We start from the raw sequence: 26685 nt of genomic DNA on the forward strand, positions 1-26685 counted from the left end.
GCTGCCATGCATGGCATGGTGAGATTACCGGTTGTTAGATTGTAATGCTTCTAATTGCCACAAGAGGGCAGCCAAAATCTGCTTTTGAAATTAATTCACTTTTTACCGGGGTGTTAAAGTAATTCGTCTTGCTGTTTTCAGATTTATTTTGAAAATAAAAAAATACAACAAGGGTTAAGGGCTTCTGCACCATTCTTATTCACCTATCATTTCCCTCTGTTTGTAGGGGTAGATATGGGATTACTAATACATTTTCTGACAGGAATGTTGTTCCAAGATCAACAAAATGTTGATCAGGAACATGTCTGTATTGGCAAAATCGTTTTGAATGGAGGTTAACGGCCAAAATATTTGTACAGTTCGGTTTCACTGTATATAATTATTCACAGAATAGAGCTGTTTAATTTTCTCCATATAAATACCTTGCATATTAATGTAACTATATTGTACTAATGTAGCTATTTGGGCTTTTGTTACATTGAGTAGCTACAGAGTGTTCGATAGACGTTCAGTATTTTCAGAGCTAGTTTTATTGATTTAGTTTTGTAATCAAAAAACACATTACCCATTTAAAATCACTCACCTTTGAGAGAAAATATAGATATGACAGCTAGGCTACTGGTCATTACTGTCTGCCAAAGCTTTAAACGGATAGAACAGAATATTATAAAATATGTCAAATAATAAAAGCCAAATAAAAGAGATTCATCCCATTTCAAATATCTAGGGCACATAGTTAAAAATGGTTTTGTCCTCCATCACGTTACTTGGTATATCTTGGTCAAGATTCTGCATTCTAGAGCAGTTTCCTGGAGGATGAAACATGCTAGTGTGCAAATATCAAGAAACATGAACCATGTTCTCGTCTGTAACCATGACAGCAGTAAGAAGCCAGTGAGTTGGCATGCAAAACTGTCTGCATAATGACCTTTTATTTGACATTTGAAAGTGCGTACTTAAATCGCAAAGTTTGGCTCTCTGACTCGTGTTTTTGGTTGAAAGAAGACAGAAATGTGTGATCATGGATGAAAAGATTTTTGCCCATTCATCCAGTAAAACATTTGTGAGGTCAGGCATCGATGTTGGACAAGGTGGCCTGGGTAGTTTTTACCATTCCAGTTCATCTCAAAGGTTTATATGAGGTTGAGTTCAGGGCTCTGTGCGGGCCAGTCAAGTTCTCCCACACCAAACTCATCCAACCATGTCTCTATGGACCTTGTTTTTACACTGAGGCACAGTCATGCTAAAATAGAAAAGGGCCTTCCCCAAACTTTGGTCATTGTCCAAAATTAGCATTAAGATTTCCCTTCACTGGAAATATGCCAAATGTAAAGTTTGTACATGTATAATGGTATTGGGTTGTTTATCAGGGGTTGGGTTGGGCTGGGCTGGGCTGGGCCCCTACCCCTGACAAACAACTTCATAGCTACCATTATACTATACAAACTTTACAGTTGGTACAATGCAGTCACACAGGTAACGTTCTTCTGGCATCCGCCAAACCCAGACTCACCCATCAAACTGCCAAACAGAGGAACGTGATTCGTCACTCCACAGAAGACAGAACACATTTCCATTTGCTCCAGAGTCCAGTGGTGGCATGCTTTACACCACTCCATCTGACGCTTGGCATTGTACTTGGTTATGTGAGGCTCACATACAGCTGCTCAGCCATGGAAACCCATTCCATGTAGCCCGCCGCAGTTTTTGTGCTGATATTAATGCCAGTGGAAGTTTGGAACTCTTCAGCTATGGAATTAGTGTTGGCGCCTTTACGCACCATGCGCCTCAGCATTTGATGACCCGGCGCTGTGAATTTGACGTGTTCTTCCGCTTCATGGCTGCTTTAGTTACCGCTGTCCCTATACGCTTCCACTTTCCAATAATACCACTTACAGTTGACTGTGTGGAATATATAGCATCATTTCACATACTGACGTAGGCTATTGCAAAGGTGGCATCCTATCACAGTACCATGCTTGAATTCACTTAATTTCAAAACAACCTTTTTCACAAATGTTTGTAAATGCAGACTAGTAGCTAGGAGCTTGATTTTATACACCGGTGACAATGAGTCTGAATGAAACACCTGATTTCAAGAATTAAGGAATATAGTAACTTTAGTTTAGGGTCCAATTCTCACTATTAACTAGTTGTTTATTAGCATGTATGTAAGATATTGGATGTTACTTATAAAGCACATATTAATGCCTTATTCTGAATGACCATTTTCTACATCCCTTAATCCTATGGTAGGATACTAACTTAACATCTACCTTACTAACTATTAATAAGCAGTAATTAGGGGTTTATTGAGGAAACCGTCATATAGTCAATAGTGAGAATTGGACCCTAATCGAACCATATGAATCATACTTGATGAACTTGTGAAATTGATGCATTGATTTTTCCCATTCCTCAGGCTGCAGCATCTGTCAGTCATATGATGCTTCTGCAAAGATGTTGGATTGATAAACACACACAAAAAATGGAACAGGTCCAGCCATTTGGCTCTTCTGTCTTTCTGTTAGTCTCTTTACATGAAGTACATCATCATAAATAGCGTGCTCTATTCATGTAGGCATAATCATTTATTAAAATGGACGTCTTTACATTTTGTACATTCCACCCACACCAGCATTGATTTACAAAGCAACAGACAGTTATTAATACAGTATGTACACACCAGTATCCATGTATATTTATATGTATAAAATACTTAAAGTGGATGTAAAGAGGTGTAGAAGATTTCCATTTAGTTGCTCAAGCTGAAAAGTTTACAGTCTCACTTCAGACAGGAGGAAAAATTTGGTTGCACGTTTGACAAATGGAGCTTTTTCTGGGAGAAACGCATCAGCAAATCAAAGACTAAATAGCACACAGAAACTTTCCTACAATGGCATTTCAAGTGTGGAACTTGAGCTGGATCCACCACTCAAGATTGTGTACAATAGTATTTAAATTATTTAACTGTATGACAAATTAGTTTGGATACAATTTACCATTATCCTTGCAGCCAATAATCACTATAATAAATTGTATATTTTCACTTGCTAAACCGTTTCTGTAAAAAACATCAATGCAAAAAGTCATCCTACCATTCCCTGGTTATGGCCGAGGACATTTTTAGTATTTATTAAGTAGGCAGTGTTTCTTCTATGCTTCCCCCCCCCTTCACTTATTCCACCTTTAAAATCCCACTATTTTCACAGAGAAAATATTTCAGATACTTATTCAAATATGAGCTTACAGATTATTCTCAGGCAAACCCCTCTGCAGCCATTGCTGCTACTGTGCTTTCCCAAAAAACACAAATGTAATTGATCACATTAAAAATATTTTTTGATCTTTAAAATCACAGCTTAGCATTAAGACATGAGGACTCACATCCACATCACCACATGCATATGAGAAACAAATATTTTGGATGTTATAAGCAACTTTAGCATTTAGTTATAGCATGTACACAAACACAGCACAGCCTGAGTCCATTGGTTTGTTTGATATGGCAACCATTTTTTTTTTTTTTTTTTTTTTTACTAAATATCACTTTGTATCTTAAACTTGTCTTTAAAGGGAAATATCAATCCAAATCAACCTTGGGAAAGAGGGGAGAGAGAGACACAATAGTATTTTTCTAGGGTTGTGCTAATAAATTAGACTTTAATTGCATAATTTTACATAACACTGATGTAACTGAAGTTACCCAGATCGGACTGTAGCCATAAGACGAACATGGAAATTCTGGAAAATCTTCCCTTTTTATCACAGAAAATTACTATTAAATGGTTTAAAAGAGCTATGATGACCACAAACCATATTCATGATGACATGAAAATAATTTGTTTTCTTTTTAAGCATTTCTCCCTTATATTAAAAGAATCATGATGCAATCACTTAAGGCTATAACCTGTCACTCTCTGAGAACAGAGCAAGCGACTTTGGTGTTTGTTTAATGAAAACTATGGATCGGCCAAATCGCATAAACCAATTTTTGATAAGTCTGCTCACAGGGAACAGATAGTCAAGACACTAGCATTTTGACCTCAAACAGTTAGCAAATAATAGTTAGTTAACATGGATACCACCCACTTAAAAGCGAAATATTTCAAGACAGCCATTGGACCAGTCATAAGGCAATGCTAAAAAGATCAACCAGTAGAGTCTTTTTTTTGGGGGGGGGGGTTAGTTTGACGTTCATTTAAAAGTTCATATTCATTGTCAGTGTTGTGTGTATGGAATAAATAGTATCTCAAACTCCCAAACAGTCTTATTTGTTGACTGACTCCCTCACACACACACACACACAGGGAAAGCAGGTCCTGCTCTTGCGAGGGCTCTGAACAGTTGCCCTATGCACTTCCTTCTCATGTGTGCGGTACAGGTGTAACGCCAGAATTTGTCGCCTGCCCCACAGATCAGCTTCATGTGTGATTGCTGCGGTGGGCATTTTCATGATGGCGCTTTGGCAAGTCCAGGGCTTTCTTGGCGACACAGTGAATGTGGACCGGCATTCCGCCAGGCAAGCAGGCGCAGTCTGGCTCGCTGAAGGTGTTGTGGCACAGCTGGCATCCCTTCTTTTCAGACACTAATATTGGGCCGCCTCGATACTTCAGCTGTGCAACACAGAATGCAGTTGTTAGTGGGTCAATGACATGCACTGTAGTGGTCAAGTCTGTGTATATATATATATAAACATAATTCATGTTGGTTTCATTTGGTTTTGATAAACAAAATAAACTAAAATAAAACAAATTTACTGTTCAAAAGTTTGGGGTCGGCATTAAATTTACCAAAAGTGACAGGAAAGACATTTACATTGTTACAAAAGATTTCGATTTCAAATAAATGCTGATCTTTTGAACTTTCCATTCATCAAAAAGTCCTGAATTTTTTTTTTTTTTTGCAGCTGTTTTCAAAATTGATAATAGCAAGAAATGTTTCTCAAGCATAAAATCAGCATATTAGAATGATTTCAGAAGGATCATGTGACACTGAAAACTGGAGTCCCCGAACTTTTGAACAGTAGTGTATGGAGTACACAGACCAATCATTTAAAAAAGTTTTACAAATATTTAAATATTTACTTATTTCATACAAATATCATGAATTATTACATTAACACTGCATGACATTTTTTTGCAACCTGAACTAATTTTGCCGTTTGCCTTATTGACCCTGACTTTACCATATGATTTGTATTTTTTTTCAATTTCAAATTCCAAATAGTCGAGTTTCATTCATTTTTTTTCCCTAAGAAATAATAATAAAAGATATCAGACTACTATTTAGGTTCTATTTTAAATAATTTCATTCTTTTTATGTTTTTTCCCCCCTCTGATATCTAGACAGTTGTATCACCCTGACATTTTCTTTACTTTATGCCCAGCAAAAATATCAAAATGAAATTTGACTGACAGACAGGCGAGTGAGGTTACTCTACAGGTAAAAATATAGAAGTGCCCAGCCCACTGTTTTTGCCTTTATTGAAATAGGATAGTATAGAGAACTGATAAGACATGAAGTGGGAGAGAGCGGGGGACAGGATCAAGAAAGCTCCCTAAGCCGGGACTTGAACTCGGGTCACCCCGAACCGTAGCTACATCTCGAAGCACTTCCCACAAGACAGGCTACAACAGGCTCTGACATAAAAACATAATTCATGAAAACTCACCCTGTCATGCTGAAGCTGGAGGTTTTGTGCCCGGGCCAGCCCCACTGCAACCTGGGAAGTGCAGCGTGCATGTACACTAGCCCTCAGCGCCCCACACAGGAAAGGACGGAGTAACGGTAGAGACCACTCCTCTGGAAGGAGCTTTAACACATGCACTGCGTCAAAATCTTCAGCATGTCGGTTAAGCAGGTCGACTGCAGCTATTGTTTGTGCCCCTCCCGGTAAATCCGGGTCCAAGTAAACGCTCAAGAGTTGGTGGAAAAGCTTCTGACGGTAGGACCGGTCCTGAGATGCAGAGGCCCAAGAGCAGTATTCCTCAGCCGCAGGCGAGTCTTTGAGCTGGTGCACTAGAATGTGCAAGGCCTTGTCATGTTCTTCTAACTTTCCATGAAGTGTAGCTTGCTCAAGTAGCAGCAGCTCGGAGTCCTGAATTTTACCTACAGCAAGATCAAACCATACTTTAGCTCTTAACACTAGGCATATACACATATATTGCGATTTCAACTGCGATATGATAAATACTGTTCTGTAATAAAAACCTCACATGGCACCACTTAAAAGACATAAAATCAGAATAGAAAAAACAAAAATCACATTGAAATAGTGTGGGGAAAACTTACAATCAATCCCTTTTGCCCACACTCTACTGCCATATAGTCACTCTATATGGGTGTTCACACTTGTACAATGACCAGTTTGCAAAGTGAACTCATTATATATTGAAATATTTCTATTCACTAATCTTCTTTAAAGGTGCTATATGTATTTTTTAGTGGCCTCTATCGGTGATGTTTCAGATTGCAACCAATTTTTACAAGAGCGCTCGTGCTCTTGCGCGTGCTCGAACACAAGAGCGAGCACTCATGGTACACGGACACAGAGACTTTCAACACACAGGAGAAAGCATCAAACAACATGCTGGAAACTCATGTAAACTCCCACTACAACGTTACTTATAATAATAGGCTACTTTTATCAGCTTGACGTTGAACTAATGCTCCATGCTCGTACCATGATACATTGACAGCATTTAGCCGACATGTGGTGTTATCTAGCATAACAAGGCATTTCACTAACTATTTGTGAAAGATACATTTTTGTTTTGTTTTTATATTTATGTGGAGTTTGTGTTGGAGTCTGTGTTGTGCTGGAGGCAGGTCGTTGTTTGGTGTTATCAGACTCCATGTCGTCAGCTGCAGTGCCGTCGCATAGACTGTATATAAAAAGGAGAGAGGCTCGGTAGCGCGCATGCACGTCACATCCGATGGCTTTCGCAGAAAATCCGACCCGGAGACTTTACATAGAAATAGGAATACAGGCCTTCAGAGGTAATAGCAAAACCCGACAAGTGGATCATTGTAATGTGTGATTACAACCCCTTCACACACATGCAATAAAAAAAGGATTCATTTTAGAAGAAAAGTTACATATAGCACCTTTAATTTCAATTCAATTAATATTGTGTCAGTCCATTTTACATTCACCATTGTTTTTGGAACCCAATCAGCGTGAATTTATTATTATTATTATTATTATTATTATTATCACCATAGCCCTAACTATAAAACATTAAGGGAAGGAAAGAAATTACATTTCTAACGTAATATTTTTGTACTACACAATTTATTATAGCCTATTATAGCCTTATTTAATTTATTTTTGCTTTACAGTACAGTATTACAGTACTAAAATATTTGTCTTAATTGCCTTCACTTTCATGCATTATTTTGCAGTAAAAACAAAGAGTTCCTTTAAGTTTCTGCGTATAATTGACAATGGATGTAATATGTTTCAAATGTTACAAATCTAGTGAAATGCTGTAAACCTCGGTCAATAGTAAAGTTTAAAATTAAACAAATGTAAAAACAAAGTGCTTTCTCAATGCACAGAGTATGTGTTTAGCAGCATTATTGCAAAGCATTTACTGGTAACACAAAACCTGAAAATAAAGAAGTTATTATTCTTATTAATGGTCAAATGCAACAAGACATATCTGCGAAACCAAAGATCACTAGAGTTTTATGCAAAGATCAACACCTAACCGCTCAACTCTCACATCTGCTTTCCTGCCCTTTTCACAAAGGGGCAATTAATTAAACTGCAATCAAAGGATCAAAAGTCTTGTGTATATTGGAGGCACAGGCATCCAGCTACTGGGTACCTACCTAGTAGTAACTGGACTCTGCAGAGATTGGACTCTTTCAGTAACCGTTGTAGTTTCTGGCGGGCAGCAGACAGTTGTTCCTCATTGGCTGATGGTCGTGATATCAAGCCCAGGACTTTGTCTGCATACAGCACAGCCAGATGTGTGTGATACTTCTCTTTCTGCAATAACAGACACAACACACAAAATAACTTTTTCATACTGCGCTTAACCCCAGGATATCTTCGATCTATACACCAAAACAAGATTAGCACTGCGTTGTGGTTTTTACCACACATTGCAGTGCCAAACAAGTACAGCGAAGTTACAATGTTACACTAGTTGCTTAGCAAAAGACAACCAATCATGTGCCACATATTCATGTGCTTTGGACAGTCACGGAAACACGGCGCACTATGTAAACATCAGCATTTGAAAGGAAAAATGTCAAATGATGACAAAAAACACATCAATTGGACTGAATTGGAGTGATTCTTACGTTTATAGTCTGAAAAACCTATTCAGGATAAACTTGATACTTCACTCGGCAATATATACTGTAATTCGAGGATGTACAATGCTAGAGTATTTATGTCAACAAAGGCATTCATCCAATCAGTGACGCCAACACCGCAAATAAAGATGTTAACTGCAGAGTTTAAGAATGTACAGTGTGAAACTTCAGTTTATAAATACCCAGGATTAATTGTTAACCCCGGGTAAATTATGAGCAATGTGAAACGAAGGAAGATTACCCAGGACTCCGTTTACCCAGGGTTTAGAATGACCCAGGGTTAACTAGCATGAAAAGCCCTAAAGAGTTGGGCAACCTTTTAGCATATAGTAGGTACAGCACTTGACTAAAGAATCAATAATGCTTTGGCAGTGGTGCCATTACCTGCAATTTCTTCTCTAGCACCAGGTGTTCCAGGTAGAGCAGAAGAGCCTGACTGTGTTTCTCCAAATACGCAATCACATCATTTGGGTTTAACTGCCCCATCTTCTCCTCTGAGGTAGGCCTTTTGGTGAAGATTTGCACACCAACCTGTAGGTGATCCAAAAGATAGAGAAAGCTAGTCAATTACACCCTCTAGAACAGGGATGGGCAACTTCGGTCCTGGAGGGCCACTGTCCTACAGAGTTTAGCTCCAACCCTGAAAAAAATCACCTGCCTGTAACTTTCTAGTAGTCCTGAAGACCTTGATTAGCTTGTTCAGGTGTGTTTGATTAGGGTTGAAGCTAAACTCTGTAGGACAGTGGCCCTCCAGGACCGAAGTTGCCCATTCCTGCTCTAGAACATTATGTAGAGAACCGATAAAGCTCCCTCTCACCTAAAATAGTTCATTACAATGAGGATGAAGTACACACCTTTTGATCTTTCTGTAGTGCCCAGTCTGCATGCCGCCACACAAGGTCAAGGTTGGAGCAGAAACTAAGAAAATCCACAACATATTCAAACAGATCTGGTCGTGTTGAGTCTTGGAGATCTCCATTGACAATCTTAACCCACATCTACAAGAGGACAGGATAAAAAAGAAAAAAAGAAAGCTCTTATTCATCCATTACCTGAGAGCACATCCAATTGTAAGGTTCTTAAATAGAACTGCATCTTGCTTAACATGAATATTGCAAGTAAAATACACACACACGTTCCTCCGGAACTATTTACTACCGATTTATTACTGCTCCTTTTAACTGGTCATGACACAAACTGAAACACTGTAATTACTGTACATTTAGACAGAGAAGATTGGGAAGCAATTTTATCACACCAGTCTTATGGTGCGTTCAAGTCATCTCGTAAAGATTGTATGCATTTACACACATAAACGCCACCACAATGTCGTAAATATGAACGGGCTTTTCTTTAAGCCCCAAATTTATCAAGTTGGGGGTGTGTCAGTGAGAAACATTGCGTAATAGCACAATATTTAAAGGTATTTAGCAGTGATATTGTCAGGCATTTCTATTTACAGTGAAGTAAGCTAATTGCCTGCACAGAATATGATGGCATTATAATATAACAATGTAGTAAATGATAAAGTGTGCAGTGGCTTCATAACTTAATCAAAAACCTAAGTACACCTGATGCACATTTCTTCATTCTTAATTTTCTAGAACTAGAGTTTAAGAACCTTGCTGTATTTTTGTGTAATTAATTAAGAGAAAGTAAACCGCCATCTTACTCCGGCGAAAGTGACTTGAACGCACCTGCCGTAAACACTTCCCTGGAGGACCTGAACGCACCATTAACTTGGATAGACCGATACATCATCCAGGAAGATTAACTGGCCAATACGTGGCCATTAGAATATCAGTCTCAGCCAAAATCTGCATCAGACTTCCTGACTACAGAAGCATTTACTCTGCACAATGTCAGTTTGAAAATATACAGAAAAAGCCTTATCAAATGGGTAGTGCATTTTCATGTGTCTGTGAATTTAAGTAAATATAGCATGAAAGTGATCATTAAAACTCTGCAAATGTGTTCATTTTATTTGCCACTATTAAGTTGTATTTACATATATACACACACTACCATTCAAAAGTTTTGGGTCAGTAAGATTTAAAAATAAATAAACAAATAAATAATAATGATAATACTTGTATTTAGCAAGTATGAATTATCTATTAAAAGTAATGCTACAAAAGATTTCTATTTCAAATAAATGCCCTTCTTGTAAAAGGGATAGTTCACCCAAAAATGAGTTTGAAATTTACTCACCCTCAAGTTGTTTCAAACCTGTATGAATTTATTTCTTCTGCTGAACACAGAAGATATTTTGAAGAATAGTTGAAGGGCCCCATTGACTTCCATAGTATAAAAAAAATACTTCATACTGGTTTGGAACAACTTAATGATGAGTCAATTATGTCAAAATTGTCATTTTTGGGTGAATAATCCTTGAACTCCCTATTCTTAAAAGAATCATTTATCATGTAGCTGGTTTTCCACCGTTGGGCCAAACTGATCTCGTTGCTTAACGGTTCAATTCCGTGTCGGTCCGGCCCAGCTAGTATGGATATGGTTTCATTTTCCACTGTAGGACTGATAATGGAGCTCTTTGGAATGTTGTCAGTTGTTGCCTTGGTAATGCAAGACTTTACACAAGGTATGAGATGCAAATAGCGACTGCATTATGGAGGAAGATCAGATATTTCTATTATTAACTTGTTTACTTCACTCAAATAGCACGCTTGGCGACTACAGAGAAACTGGTAATCAGGCAACAGACAAGTAACCAATCCTAAGTGGCGATGTCACTACACGCATTCTACTAGCGCAGTTGAGATTTCCGGGCCGAGAACGCTTTGCAATCCATCCGTGCCGAACCGCGCTCAAGTAGAAATATAACCGTAACAGTTCCTTACCTTTCTTGGAACCTTTTAGTACGACGGTGGAAAAGTGGCTATGTTTTTCCGCAAAAATATTTAGCAGCACAACCATTTTCAACATTGATAATAATAGATGTAAGATAAAAGAAATGTTTCTTAAGCACCAAATCAGCATTTTAGAATGCTTTCTGAAGCATCATCAGACACTGAAGACTGGAGTAATGATCTCAAAATATATATATTATTAATATTATTATATGGAGGATGAATCAAAATATTTTTCTGTGGTAATCAACAGAATGCCAAAGGATGTAAGCAGAGCTTAAATTGCAGTTTAATTCAGAAAATGCTTTTAAAATTGGCAGCAAACTTTTCCTAGCTTGTCACCACAATCAGAACGTTCAATTAGAACCCACCTGTAAAGCAGCAGAATCCTGATCATTGTAGTGATATAGAAGTCCAAGAGCATAATACCTGAACAGAGAGAAACACCATTAACAGTCAAATCACACACACATTAAGGAATGCCGCAAGTTATTTAAACTGTCATTTATTTAAGTTTTAAAAATGTAATGTACTGCCATGACTGCTGTGAATAAAATGACAGAGGGCATCGATGATTAATGCATAATAATGGTTTATAAGACAACAACCAAAATACTACAAAACGTGAAGCTTCGCAAAGCATCATCTTTTCCACTCTTAGCTTTCTTCCAAAAATAAACCGTCAAAACTTTATCAACGGCTACTCAAAGAAATACAAAAGCGAGTACCCACTTGTGATGCTTCTCCAGCCAGGGGGCGCTGTCTGCCAGAAGACAGGCATTATCAGAGGCCAGCAAGTCCAGAAGACTCTCGTGGCCGGTCTCTGCGTACAGCTTTAGCAACGCCGTATCTACGTCTTCACGGAAACCATTAGCGCTGTCGCTGCTGCGCACCTCGTGTAGGTAGCTGATGAGAAAACGTTTGAAGCGCTGTACCTTCTCCTGGTCCCCCTGGGTCAGGTGGTTCAGGTCAGCAAATTCATGAAGTGGTGGATGGCAACGTGTGAAAGAAGAAGAAGCGGGCAGGAGCAGCGGATATAGAGAGATCAGCTCCCGTACATCCAGCTGTCCCTTCCTGAGATGGGCATCAGATAAAGCAACATTATTATTATTATTATTACAAGGTTTTTATTTTATTAAAGTTTATTTTGCTGTATTATTATAAAAAATGTTTTTTTAAAAACTATTCCAGCCACATTAAAATAAAATGAACACTACAGTGGAAGTGTTGTTCCTGATAATTAAAACAAAGTATTAAAATTGTTTTTGTTAATTGAAATAAAATAAAAATATTAGATGAAACACTTACAGTAATACAACAATTATAAATGTTGCCATAGAAACTACACAAAATAAAATAAGTTTAAGCTGAAGTACTAATGTTTGGAAGCTTGTTTCCACCATAGAATAAAAAATAATTCAGGTAAGTGCGACTTAATCTCACAATTCTGATTTTTTCTTCGCAATTGAGTTCACAAAAAAAAAGTAAAAAATAGATATCAGAATTGCACGCATTTGTAAGAATTTCAGACTTTTTCCCCTCAGAATTAGACTTCATAACTATTTAATATCTCACAATTCTGAGAAAATAAGTCAAAATTGAGGGATATAAACTCTTAATTGTGAGGAAAAAAAAGGTCAGAATTGCGAGATATAAATTTGTAACTGCGAGAAAGTCAGAATTGCGAAATATAACCTCAATTGCAAGCAATAAAGTCACAATTGCAAGTTTATATCTCACAATTCTGAGAAAATTTGGGGGGGATTTGCAAGATGTAAACTGCAATTATGAGAAAAAAAGCCAGAATTGTGAGAAAAAGTTGCAATTATCTTTTAAAAAAAATGTATTCTGTGGCAGAAACAAGTTTCCATAACAATGACTACAACTAAAAATTAATATAAAAAAGAAACCAATGAAATTCACAAAAGCACATGAAATGACTAAAACTTACATTTAAAAGCTAATTAAAAATGTTAATAAATACTATAAATTATAGCAAACTAACACTGGTGGCAATTGTCCATTTGCTCAATTTTTGAAGATAAGGTTTTAAAGATAAGGCTATGTTTTTACATGGTAAATTATTCCAGATGTACCTTCTCCTTGTCATCTGAAATATTACAGTAGTACTTGCAATCTGTGATTCAAATGGGTTAATAGTTCATGGCATGCCGTATGACAGATGTAGCAACTTAAAATACATGCCGAATCCAACATGGTGAATCCACTGATATTTACGTCAGCCATTTATTCAGCTATTAGACAAGTTTCTGTTCTCCATCCATTAGCATACGGCGATTAGGGTCAGGTGCGCAGAGGGATAAGAAGCAATTAGCAAACAAGTTAATTAACTCCATTCAGTCATCCTCTGAAACATCTGGGCCTGAACAGCAATTAACAGTATTAATTGCATGACAAAATTATGTACTTCACCTAAAATGCTCTTTCGCTTCTAAAAACTGAAGCTGGCCAAATTGGATGAATCCTGCTTGTTGGAGAATTCTTTTGTGCAATATCTACAACATAAAAAGAGAAAACGATCAATTTAAATCCTTTCTCCATTGAGAGAAATACTCCTGTATCTAACCATAGTCAGAACGGCTCGGCGTACCTGATATTTCTCTTTGGGAATGTTTCTCTGTGCGGCCTCGGTGAGGGTCAGGGCTTCCTCGACTCGATGGCTTGCCAACAGGTCTTGGATCTGACGCTCTAGAGGGAGAGGCACCAGCATATACACCGCTTTTGATGAGGCCAACACCACCTTACCTGAGAAATTAGAGGCTTTTTATAAAGTTGACAAAAAGACATTCATTGTGTGTTCTGCTCTTTGAGCACCACATTACTTGAACGCTGTAAATGCTGCTTAAAGGGATAGTTCCCCCAAAAATGAAAATTAGCCCATGATTTACTCACCCTCAAGCCATCCTAGGTGTATATGACATTCTTCTTTCAGACGAATACAATCAGAGTTATATAAAAAAAATGTCCTGGCTCTTCCAAGCTTTATAATGGCATTGAATTGGCCGTTTCAAATTTGAAGTCCATAAAAGTGCTTCTATCCATCATAAAACTGCTCCACGCGACTCTGGGGGGTTAATAAAGGCCTTCTAAAGTGAAGCGATGCGTTCGTGTAAGAAAACTATCCATATTTAAAACTTTAATCGACTAAAATAACTAGCTTCCGGCAGACCGTACGCATCGATTTACGGAGAAAGAGTGGCCCTTGACCTGACGCACGACGTAAATGACGAAAGTGGGAGTGCAGAGGATAGAGCAAAACAAAACACCAGTCACGAATTAAAAGTCTAAAATGTCAATTTTTAAAGAGAAATGTGGGAGGAACTTGAGTTTGTTACCCAGCCCTGTTTGTCTGAACCGCGAGAGGCGTCAAAGCTTACGCTACTCACACATCCTTACGTCATACATCGTCAAGAGTTACTCTTTTGGCGTAAGTCGACTTGCGTAGGCCGTCTTCCGGAAGCTAGTTATTTAGTCGATAAAGTTTTAAATGTGGATATTTTCCTTACACGAACGCATCGCTTCACTTCAGAAGGCCTTTATTAACCCCTCAGAGCCGTGTGGAGCACTTTTATCATGGATGGATGCACTTTATGGACTTCAAAACGGTCATTCACTGGCATTATAAAGCTTGGAAGAGCCAGGACATTTTTAAATATAACTCTGATTGTATTCGTCTGGGAAGAAGAATGCCATATACACGTAGGATGTCTTGAGGTTGAGTAAATCATGGGGTAATTTTCAATTTTGGGTGAACTATCCCTTTTAATTCCACAGAGTTGCAATGCAATGGATAACGTGTTTGCATAAAACACCAATTTCACATCATGATTTCCATTACACGAGAGTAGATGTTAAAACTTCATGCTGATTTGTACTCGGCTTTCGCCAAGATAAGCAAAACTAAGACGTAGCTTTACAGTAAACTATGCTTCTCCATCCATTTACGCTTCTTTCCATAAGGTAGTGTGACTCCCCTTCTGTCCGGCGTTAACGGCAGCAGTGTACTTGGCGCGTTAGCGCACGCGACGGCTGCAACTACAGGACCAGCACGACAACCGTCTGGATTGAACCGAGTAGGGGACATCTCTAGGGTCTTCAAGTGGGCACCTTCCGTCCTCAGTGTTTCGTCGACTAGCCCACGACACCTCAAGAGGGCTCGACAGTGACTCTGGCGTCCCAGAGTCACCCCCCTCCGTCCCCCACTCAACTCAGCCCAGCTTACTGGCCTCTACATCCCTCCCGCTGCTGAGACCTAACCACAATATCACAATCTCTCCGCGACCCAACCATACGCGCCAACCCGTTGACTAAGGCTGTCGAGCCCCACTGGTGCGTTAATATGCAGTTTCAGTGGACAACGGTTCCGTATGGCATACCACCTACCGCAAAACACAATATCTACCCAACCACCCGTCATTCACGCAATATCCACAGGAACGTATACAAACAAACCAACAGACTCTTCAAGTTTTAAAGAACTCTACGAAACCGTAGCGTGGCGGCCTGTACACAGCCAGCCAGAATCTTTCCGTCTCAACCACAGCCAGTTGCTGCTCCTTTCTGCTGCTTCAGATAAGTTCTTTACTGTGCGACGCAACTCTTGGCCACTGAATCCGACGTCTCTGAGGAACCGGGTTGTAGAGTGTGCCACAAAACCTCGACAACCCACTTCCACTGGATAAACCTGGACTCTCCATCCTCGCTGTTCTGCTTCAGTGGCCAGATGAGCATACCGCAGTTTCTTCCTCTCATATGCCTCATCTACCGCATCCTCCCATGGCACTGTTAACTCTATCAGTTGAACAATGCGTGCTGATCCAGACCACAAAACAATATCTGGTCGTAGGTTAGTGGTGGCAATCTCAGGTGGAAAAATAAGCCGTTGGTCAAGATCAGCCAGCATCTTCCAGTCCCTAGCAGCTTCCAGTTGTCCTGGGCGAGAATTGGTGTTAACACCTTTTCTTGGTGGTTGCTCGCCTGGGCGGAGGAATATTGTCTTCTGCGTGTAATGTTTTGCTAGAACAGGTGGCAACTTATTGGTCATGTTACGCTTGCCTTCTAATGCTAAAGCCAAACATCGCAGTACTTGGTCATGGCGCCAAGTAAACCGACCTTGGCTAAGAGCCACCTTACATCCTGTCAAAATGTCTTAATGTGGCAGGTGATGAACACAAAGGACAAGAGGGATCCTCTCCTACCCAGAGGTTTAGGTTCTGCGGGGATGGGAGAACATCATATGTTGACCTAATAAGGAAACTGATCCTACTCTCTTCCATTGACCAAAGGTCTTGCCAGCCCATCTTACGTTGTTCCACACTCTCCCATCTCATCCACTCTCCCTGCTTGGCCTGTGAAATGGCCTTTATACACCTCATCCTCTCCTCCTGCTGTCGCACCTCGTTGACTACCAGCTTCCTCCTTTGAGCTGGGCCTGCCTTGTGCCATTTAGGAGGAGCTAAACTGAGCCCAAAACCCCCTCTTCCATGCTGTACCTGTCCCACGATATCCCTAATTTGAAGGGCAGCCTTTGCCTCTACTACAGATTTCTTTGCTGACCACTTTCTACCAGTTTTTAACACAGGGGCTGCCTCCCTTACACATTTGTCGCGTGACTCTACTAAGGTCATTTCCAGTCTGACCTTGGCACACTTGGTTGCAACTCCTCGGTTAAAGCAGAGACTGGCAGCTGCAATATTCCTTTACTATAAAGTCCTACTCTGCTGAGGCAGCGTGGAACTCCCAACCATTTCCTGATGTATGAACTTACCAACGCTTCCAGCTTATCCACTGTTGTCAAAGAAACCTCGTACACGGTCAGTGGCCACAGCAACCTCGGCAGTAGACCAAACTGAAAGCACCAGAGTTTTAGTTACCAGGTAGAGCACAGCTGTTTATGCTCTTCAACCCTTCCACTGCTTGTCGTCTAACTTCTCCCACCCGAACTGTGTCCTTTAGATCCCCATCGTACCATCTCCCAAGACTCTTCACTGGCTTCTCAGAAACTGTTGGTATTGCCTCACCATTAATGAAGAATGTTTTATCTACTACCTTTCCTTTAACTATCGAGATGCTCCTTGATTTAAATTTCATTCTTGCCCATTCAATATTATCTGTTAACTTCCCCAATAACCGATTAGTGCAGGCTACTGTTGTAGTCATGGTTGTCATGTCATCCATGTATGCTCTGATTGGTGGTAGTCGCATCCCAGAAGCCACGCGCTCTCCTCCTACTACCCATCTTGATGCCCTCATGATTACTTCCATCGCCATGGTAAAAGCCAGTGGAGAAATGGTGCATCCTGCCATTATTCCAACCTCTAGGCATTGCCATGCAGTGCTGAATTTTGGAGTTGAGAAACTGAATTGCAAATCTCCAAAATAGGCTTTCACTAAATTTGTTATTGACATTGGTACTCTGAAAAAATCAAATGCTGCCCAAAGAAGCTCATGTGGCACTGAACCATATGCATTAGCCAAATCCAGGAATGTCACATGGAGCTCCTTCCTCTCCTTTTTAGCTGACTGAATTCGTTGCCAGATAACATTGATGTGTTCTAAGCATCCTGAGAACCCTGGAATACCCGCTTTTTGAACTGAGGTGTCAATGAAGCCATTCTTTAACAGGTAGGTGGACAATCTCTGGGCAATAATGCTGAAGAAAATCTTACCCTCAACGTTTAATAGTGAAATAGGACGAAACTGACTGATGCTTGTAGCATCTTTTTCTTTAGGTATAAAGACTCCACCTGCTCTGCGCCATGCTCTAGGTACAACCTGTTTTTCCCATGCCACTTTTATCAATTTCCACAGAATTCGCAGAACTCCTGAAGCACTCTTGTACACTCTGTACGGAACTCCATTAGGCCCTGGAGATGATGAAGCCCTTGCCTTTCTCACAGCCTGCTCTACCTCTTTCCACTTAGGTGCACAGACCTCCATTTGGTATTCTGGTGGGTTGATAGGTGGTATGTCTGATGGAATTGACATAGGCTCATGCCTTTTTGCATCTGTATGCGTGTCCTCCAAATATCTCTCTAGCTCAATCCTAGATGTTTTTAAAGTGCCATTCTTCTCACTGCTGAATAACTTCTTTACGAATTTGAATGGGTCTTTATAGAAATTAGCCCTCGCACGTTCCTTCTTTTTGTAGCGTTTCCGTAGGCGCTCAGCTCTGCGTAATGTTGCCAGCTTATCTTTTATGGCCCTTTGTAAGAGATTGAGTCCCTCCTTCTGACTTTGTTCTGCTCTTTTCCATTGCTTCCTCAGCTGTCTCCTTTCTCTAACTAACCCTTCAATTTTCTGCTGCCGTCTAGACATTCCAGGAGTAGTTTGTACTTTTTCCTTCCTTTTTTCCACACCAAACCTCTCACTTTCATATGCGTAAATGATGTCCCCAAATTTATCCAGCTTCTTTTCAACTGTACCAGTTAATCTTTCCAATGCAAAGCATAGATCTGTGTTTACCGTGTCCCATGAAGTTTTCTCACAAGCTCTTGGCCATCTAACTCCAGGCCTATGCCCGTTGAGGTTCTTTTCTCTCTTATGCTGGTTAGCCTGACCGGGTTCACAAGTATGAATATGTTCATCACTAACTGTGCAAGCCCTCCTTTCGTCAATGACAGGGGTGCTGATATCCTGCGAGCTGTGGTTTGCTTCCTGTCGCTGGATTTCATTCGACTGACTTGACTGACTTCGTAAGAAGTACTGATCAATGCGAGGCCCTTGTCCCTTCTCCCTCAAGCATTTCATTTTCCCTTGATGAACCTTCAAACCCCTGACCGTTGTCACCTTGCTCCAGCCACAGACACAAACTTGGAGTTCAATGACTTTACTTACTGCAGATCTTGAACTAGTCTTACTCTCCATACTCATATCCGTTTCCATTCCTAAGTCGTTAACCATGTTGTCCAACATTGAGTCATCTTCCGTCCCCGCTCTCGCAGACTCTAGGGGTATTTTCTTTATTTTCTTTCCATGGAAATAAATGCTTTGGCATAAAGACCAGCACATTCATAAGACATGAGAATGTAAGGACTGATGGTGATTAAACCGCTGAAAAATAATTAAGCTTGTGATCTGCACAATAATGAGTTTTTGACACGGGACGTATGGTGACTGACCTGATCCGAGCTTGTCATAACACATTATATCAGATGCTCCTAAATAAATTGCCTTCACTACATTCTCTGCACTGCTTGCTTTATTAAATGTGAATGTGTCTGGTTTTCGCCCTACCGATTCAAGCACTATCAAGCTTTAGCAAGACTTGACAGGAGAAAATTTCCCTGCTGCTTTGTAGGGAAATTTACCTCAGCACTTTAGATAAATCAATACTTGTAAACACTAGACTGCAGCACAAGCAATCTAAAGGAATACCAACTAAGACACTGGAGATCTTTATTTATATAGATTTTTCAGCTGCTTCTTTACTGTTTCTCCTACAGAATTTTGTTCTGAAACTATGTTGTGGTTTTCTACCTTTAACTACATGTTCTCATATAAACAATTAAATCAGTCGTAATGAATTAAGTTAATAACCTTACAAATTTGCATCTTTAACATTGCTTTCAAAAATAAGTTCTCCGCTCACCGAGTGAGTCAGATGCGAGCTGATTCAGTGTGGAAATGAATCGTCTGACTGATTCAGTCCGATCACAACAGTCTGACATGACAGTCTGATTTGCTAATCTGGCTGCTAATAAATATTGGATGAATGTGTATTTCAATGAAGAAAAGGCTGTGGCGCATATATAGTTCTTAGTTAACATGTCTACTGCAAAAAGATTTTTTTTTTTTATTATTATCATCATGAGGGATTATATTATAATATATTATATAACGGTCACATATTATATTATAAATATTGCTTGTTTTTTTATTATTATTATTGAAGCTAACTGACAAAACATTTACATCTATCATTTGACTAATTTGTGTGAATTTTTGTGTAATTCGCTGTATGTTGATGATAATGAAAGGGAGAGAGAGAGTTTATGGATAAGACTTTAATGCACACTTCTTATACTGTGTTTATTCAGCTCTTATGGTGATTTTCTGGAGTAAAACTGATGCTTCATCTTTTGTGTGATGTATAATAAACTCATCATTCGGAGACGGTCTGCTACAACAGGCTTGTAGCCTACTAATAGTGGATAAAAGCAAGATGAAAAATAAATTATAACCGTAATTAAACTAAACTATACCTGTTATATCTCCATACAGCATATATTCTCTGGCCCTGTGGGCATTATTGTCCGACTCCGGGTCGAAATGAAGTTATGAACACCGCTACTGAGAGTTTCTGTTTTGATATTATCAGATGAGATTGTCCTGAGCGTGAGCTACTGAGGCTCCGCCCTCTGGGCCGGCAGCAACAGCTAATTTGCATTTAAAGGGATACACACTAAAACAGCGCATTTTTCTCAGCCCCAAAAAGTGACAATTTAAACATGCTGTAGAAAATGATCTGTTGGGTATTTTGAGCTAAAATGTCACATACACACTCTGGGGACATCAAAGACTTATTTTACATCTTGTGAAAAGGGGCATAATAGGTGCCCTTTAATATTTTGTTAATCTACTTAAAAGATGCAGTACAGGAGGAGGTGTGTTAGTTCTGACAGCTTGTGGCCATAACTAAAGAGCAACATTATTACCACAATGGACCATTCAAAAAGGCAACCGTCTGAGGAATCATCCATAGTTAAAACAAAGAAACCTCGTTCAGAGAAGAGTTTACAAGCAAAGGAGGGAAGTGAAAGAGCCCAAAATACAACTCATATCAACACTGCACTGGGCTTTCAGAAGGATTGAAAAACCGACACAGAGATGGTACAACAGTGGAAGACTAATATTTAAAAGACATTATTTTCAGTTATTTGTTGTTGTTTTTTAACAATGATCACCTGCGACCATGGGTATACCAGTATGAAACCATAATTTGTATCTGCACTGTAAAGCTGAGCTGATGTACTCATGGACTAAATGATTGGATAAGTCCTGCATGTCACCAATTTTCAACAACATTTTGATTAAAAATAAAATGTAACAATTCAACAAATGCATGGATGAATTGTTGAAAAGATTTTATCTATTATTTTTTCAAACGCTAAAATCATACAGATTCTGCAAGTATGGAAAGTGAAAAGAACAAGTGTAGTTTTCACCTTTGAGCCTGCAGAGCATGACTTGCTCAACTATGAATGTAGATGCTATAAATAGAGCATAAGCAACATTTAACTTGCCATAATTGAAAATGTGGTTACGAGAAAAAGTACAGTGCATTAATATGCTGTAGCCTACTGTCTTGAGATCCAATCAACTCTAGAATGCTGGAAATTAGTGGAAAGACACATTTTCAATGTTTTGTTGTCTAAAAAAAAGCCATTTAGATACACTGCACCTAAGCGCAGAGGTGGAAAGTAACTAATTGCAAATACTTTCATTACAGTACTTAAAGTAGAAACAAATTAAAAATCTACTCGAGTATAAATGAATTGTAGTACTTTTACTTGAGTTGAATAAAAATAAAGTATTCAACTTCACTACATTTATTTCTCACCTAAAGTACAAAGTACTTTGACAAAGGTGCCGACCATAGACTGTAAAAAAAAAAAAGAATATATAGAAAAAAAAAATATATATATATATATACACTCACCGGCCACTTTATTAGGTACTCCATGCTAGTAACGGGTTGGACCCCCTTTTGCCTTCAGAACTGCCTCAATTCTTCGTGGCATAGATTCAACAAGGTGCTGGAAGCATTCCTCAGGGAGTTTGGTCCATATTGACATGATGGCATCACACAGTTGCCGCAGATTTGTCGGCTGCACATCCATGATGCGAATCTCCCGTTCCACCACATCCCAAAGATTGGGTTGAGATCTGGTGACTGTGGAGGCCATTTTAGTAGTGAACTCATTGTCATGTTCAAGAAACCAATTTGAAATGATTAGAGCTTTGTGACATGGTGGAAGTAGCCATCAGAGGATGGGTACATGGTGGCCATAAAGGGATGGACATGGTCAGAAACAATGCTCAGGTAGGCCGTGGCATTTAAACGATGCCCAATTGGCACTAAGGGGCCTAAAGTGTGCCAGGAAAACATCCCCCACACCATTACACCACCACCACCAGCCTGCACAGTGGTAACAAGGCATGATGGTTCCATGTTCTCATTCTGTTTACGCCAAATTCTGACTCGAACATCTGAATGTCTCAACAGAAATCGAGACTCATCAGACCAGGCAACATTTTTCCAGTCTTCAACTGTTCAATTTTGGTGAGCTCTTGCAAATTGTAGCCTCTTTTTCCTATTTGTAGTGGAGATGAGTGGTACCCGGTGGAGTCTTCTGCTGTTGTAGCCCATCCGCCTCAAGGTTGTGCGTGTTGTGGCTTCACAAATGCTTTGCTGCATACCTCGGTTGTAACGAGTGGTTATTTCAGTCACTGTTGCCCTTCTATCAGCTCGAACCAGTCTGGCCATTCTCCTCTGACCTCTGGCATCAACAAGGCATTTCCGCCCACAGAACTGCCGCTCACTGGATGTTTTTTCTTTTTCGGACCATTCTCTGTAAACCCTAGAGATGGTTGTGCGTGAAAATCCCAGTAGATTAGCAGTTTCTGAAATACTCAGACCAGCCCTTCTGGCACCAACAATCATGCCACGTTCAAAGTCACTCAAATCACCTTTCTTCCCCATACTGATGCTCGGTTTGAACTGCAGGAGATTGTCTTGACCATGTCTACATGCCTAAATGCACTGAGTTGCCACCATTTGATTGGCTGCTTAGAAATTAAGTGTTAACGAGCAGTTGGACAGGTGTACCTAATAAAGTGGCCGGTGAGTGTATATATATGTATATATAATAGGCCTATACTCTGATACAGGCTATGTCGATTAGCGTTGCATTATAGACATACATCATTCTTACGAGAATACCTGAGATGGCTTGAAGAACACAGATAAACACAGATCACTACAATCGTGTTTATTGTCTTCAGTTTTCATTAGTCAAAACGTCTAGTTAGTTATTTAGCTGTAGGGATATTTGATGCCCATAGAAGGGGTTTCCTAGAAGGGTGCCCTCTTGCTTCCAGTATGAATGAAATATAAATTACATGAGAGTGTTTTGCGCTCCATATTGCTGACATCGCCTTATTTTAGATAAAAATTGAAAAATATACTTTGTAACTGGAGTAGTTTTTCAGCAAACTACATATTTACTCTTATTTGAGTCATATTATTTTCCAGTACTTCTACTTGTACTCAAGTAAATTATTTCTCAGTACTCTTTCCACCACTGCCTAAATGTCACCAGTACCAACAGCACGACATATTAAACAGACTTTTAGCCCTTCAATTAAAATATGTCATTACCATGACTACGTTTTTCTGAAGTGCTATGAAGGAAGAAATCATTATCCCCTTAAAGGAACACTCCGACTTTTTGGGACTTTAGCCTATTCACCTTATCCCCCAGAGTTAGATAAGTCCATACATACCTTTTTCATCTCCGTGTGTGCTATAAGTCTGTTTGACGCATCCACCGCTAGCCTAGCTTAGCACAAAGACTGGATGTAAATGGTTGCAGCTAGCATACTAATCCAAATAAGTGACAAAATAACGGAAACATTTTCCTATTTACATGTTGTGATTTGTATAGTCACAGAGTGTACAAAAAACAAAGTCACATGAGACACAGACATATTTTAACCATATAAATACTGGGAACTATATTCTCTGAAGGCGAAGCACTGCTACTTGATTTTAACTTAACCGCAGCACCTGAGACGAGCCGTGGTGAGGAGCAGAGAGCGCGTCTCAGGTGCTGCGGTTATTACTCCGCCCAAGTAGCAGTGCTTCGCCTTCAGAGAATATAGTTCCCAGTATTTATATGGTTAAAATATGTCTGTGTCTCATGTGACTTTGTTTTTTGTACACTCTGTGACTATACAAATCACAACATGTAAATAGGAAAATGTTTCCGCTATTTTGTCACTTATTTGGATTAGTATGCTAGCTGCAACCATTTACATCCAGTCTTTGTGCTAAGCTAGGCTAGCGGTGGATGCGTCAAACAGACTTATAGCACGCACGGAGATGAAAAAGGTATGTATGGACTTATCTAACTCTGGGGGATAAGGTGAATAGGCTAAAGTCCCAAAAAGTCGGAGTGTTCCTTTAAAATAGGCATGGCAAACTTACCTTAAGGGATAGCCTAGTTCACCAAAAAAAAAGGAAATTCTTGCCATTATTTACTCACCCTCAAGTTGTTACAAACCTGTATGAATTTCTCTCTTCTGCTGAACATACTGTAAAAGAAGATATTTTGAAGAATGTCAGTAACCAAACATTTGATGGGCCCCATTGACTTTCATAGTATTTTTTTTCTCTCATACTATAGAAGTCAATGAGGCCCATCAACTGTTTGGTTACCCATATTCTTCCTTTTGTTTTTCTTTTTGTTTCTTCTTTTTTAGCAGAAGACGAAGAAAAGAATGAAGAAATTCATACAGGTTTGGAACAGGAGAGTAAATGACGACAATTTTCATTTATGTCTAAACTATTGCTTTGATATTCCAAACAACGTTCTTCTTTAACCGTGAATACAGAGTAAGGCGCCACGTTTTTCCATTTCATGGCACTACACTACTTTTCCATAGTTTTTCAATGTAACGTCTAACGTATAGTTAGCGTACGTAACTTATACGCAATGTAACTTCATAACGCTAGATGGACGTCTTTAACCGTTTGAACTCGCATCTTTTGCACTGTCTGGCACATGTAACAGAATTGTAAAAAATTGTTTCGTTCCACTGACCTAGGTCTCGTGTTTTTACCAGCAAAAATGCGGTCTGCGTGAACCGCCCCTAAGGGTGAAAATGCTAAATGTATGGGAATACCTTCAAAATCCTGCATAAGGTGTCCATCTCTGAATGACAGTGTCTGTTTGAGCTGCTGGTCCAACATGCTGTGAACGGTCACAAAGCTTTCATCCAGCGCGACCACATACGGGAAACACACAGCCGCCGCGATCACGCTCTCAGACCAGCTCACCGGAGCACGCTGAGATATGCCTTCTGCATTAGCAAACATCCCTGAGAGATAAAGGTACAGAGAGATGCATGACTCATCACAAATGATCACCATGAGTACAGCCACAGCAGAGAAGACAGCTTCATCTCTCCTCTCAGGTGGGCTGTGGCTGAACTTATAATAAAAAGCACAAACAAAAAAATAACAGACATTTGCCATAGAAAACAATTTATGATACTCCTCAGGGTCATATATAAGGAGTCATTTCCTCCAAAACATTTAGGTTTACAAAAAAGTGATTTTCAGTTGTCTTATATAGAGTACTGCAGGGATGTCATATTTTTGTAGACCAAAACCAGGAAACGAGTTCCATCATTCTGGCTCAATCTTAAGTTTATCAAGCGACGAGAATACTTTTTGTGCGCAAAAAAAACAAACAAAGATAACAACTTTATTCAACTATTCATTTCCTTCTCTGTGGGCCTCGAGTGAGTTCACGTAGAGTAACAGCGCAGCGCTTTTGTGTAGTACGTCACACGCATCACACACATGACCAGCGTCGGCCAATAGTGAGCCTACGTGTGACGTACAACACAGAAGCGCTGCGCTGTTACACTACGTGAACTAACTCGAGGCCCACAGAGAAGGAAATGAATAGTTGAATAAAGTCGTTATTTTTGTTTGTTTTTTTTTAGCAAAAAAAGTATTCTCGTCGCTTGATAAACTTAAGATTGAGCCACTGTAGTCGCTTGGACTATTTTAACGATGTCTTTAATAACTTTTCTGGGCCGGCAAGTTTCAATCCCTTAAAAGCCTATGGAGGAGTGATCCAGCTCTCAGATTTAATCAAAAATATCTTAATTTGTGTTCCGAAGATGAACGAAAGTCTTACGGGGTTGGAACAACATGAGGGTGAGTAATTACTGACAGAATTTTCATTTTTTGGTGAACTATCCCTTTTAATCTCACTTTATTGACCAATGTCTTTGCTGCTGACCTTCGATGATCTAATTAATACTACTAATAATAATTCATTACATTTATATAGCGCTTTTCTCAGCACTCAAAGCACTTTACATAGAAGGGGGAATCTCCTCAATCACCACCAATGTGCAGCATCCACCTGGATGATTAAACCATACTAAGCAAAAATGACTTTAGATAAACACATTTGTGTTTCATTATCTTATGTTTTTATTGCTGAAAAAAGTGTGTTAAATTATTCTGCTGCAGTTCGGAATGGCAGTTCAGAGCTGAAAGGTTTGTTTGAGCTGTGCTCTCTACTGTATAGGCATGAGTTTGCATTTCCTTCAGCCTGAGGCTTATTATTTCACTTTTGGTGTGAAAGGGCCTTTACATTTGCTAAAAATAGAACTTTGTTAATAATAAACAAACAACCATGCCCAGGTGGAAAAAAAACTAACG

At 39.4% G+C, this 26685-nt stretch overlaps 1 protein-coding gene across 2 annotated transcripts in view; it reads right to left on the reverse strand.

Annotated features, from left to right (window-relative positions):
• tgfbrap1 (transforming growth factor, beta receptor associated protein 1) overlaps nt 1-26685 on the reverse strand; it is a 69585-nt gene that overhangs the window by 35733 nt on the left and 7167 nt on the right. Inside the window, exons 3-12 of one of the 2 annotated variants that reach the window (XR_008803784.1) lie at nt 25128-25322; nt 13810-13964; nt 13632-13714; nt 11931-12272; nt 11570-11627; nt 9186-9329; nt 8716-8862; nt 7840-7999; nt 5675-6111; nt 4307-4616 (exon numbers count right to left, since the gene is read on the reverse strand). Coding sequence is in view for 1 of the 2 variants with exons in the window: in XM_056233602.1 (XP_056089577.1) it covers nt 4425-4616; nt 5675-6111; nt 7840-7999; nt 8716-8862; nt 9186-9329; nt 11570-11627; nt 11931-12272; nt 13632-13714; nt 13810-13964; nt 25128-25322 (1913 nt within the window). In the remaining variant the exon portion in view is untranslated. Of the gene's footprint in view, nt 1-4300; nt 4617-5674; nt 6112-7839; nt 8000-8715; nt 8863-9185; nt 9330-11569; nt 11628-11930; nt 12273-13631; nt 13715-13809; nt 13965-25127; nt 25323-26685 lie in introns of those variants that run through there. The other variant, XM_056233602.1, reaches the window with a different exon arrangement.

Source organism: Rhinichthys klamathensis, unplaced genomic scaffold, assembly GCF_029890125.1.
Source record: "Rhinichthys klamathensis goyatoka isolate OS25496 unplaced genomic scaffold, OSU_Roscu_1.1 h1tg000372l_1, whole genome shotgun sequence".
NCBI classification, from domain to species: domain Eukaryota; kingdom Metazoa; phylum Chordata; class Actinopteri; order Cypriniformes; family Leuciscidae; genus Rhinichthys; species Rhinichthys klamathensis.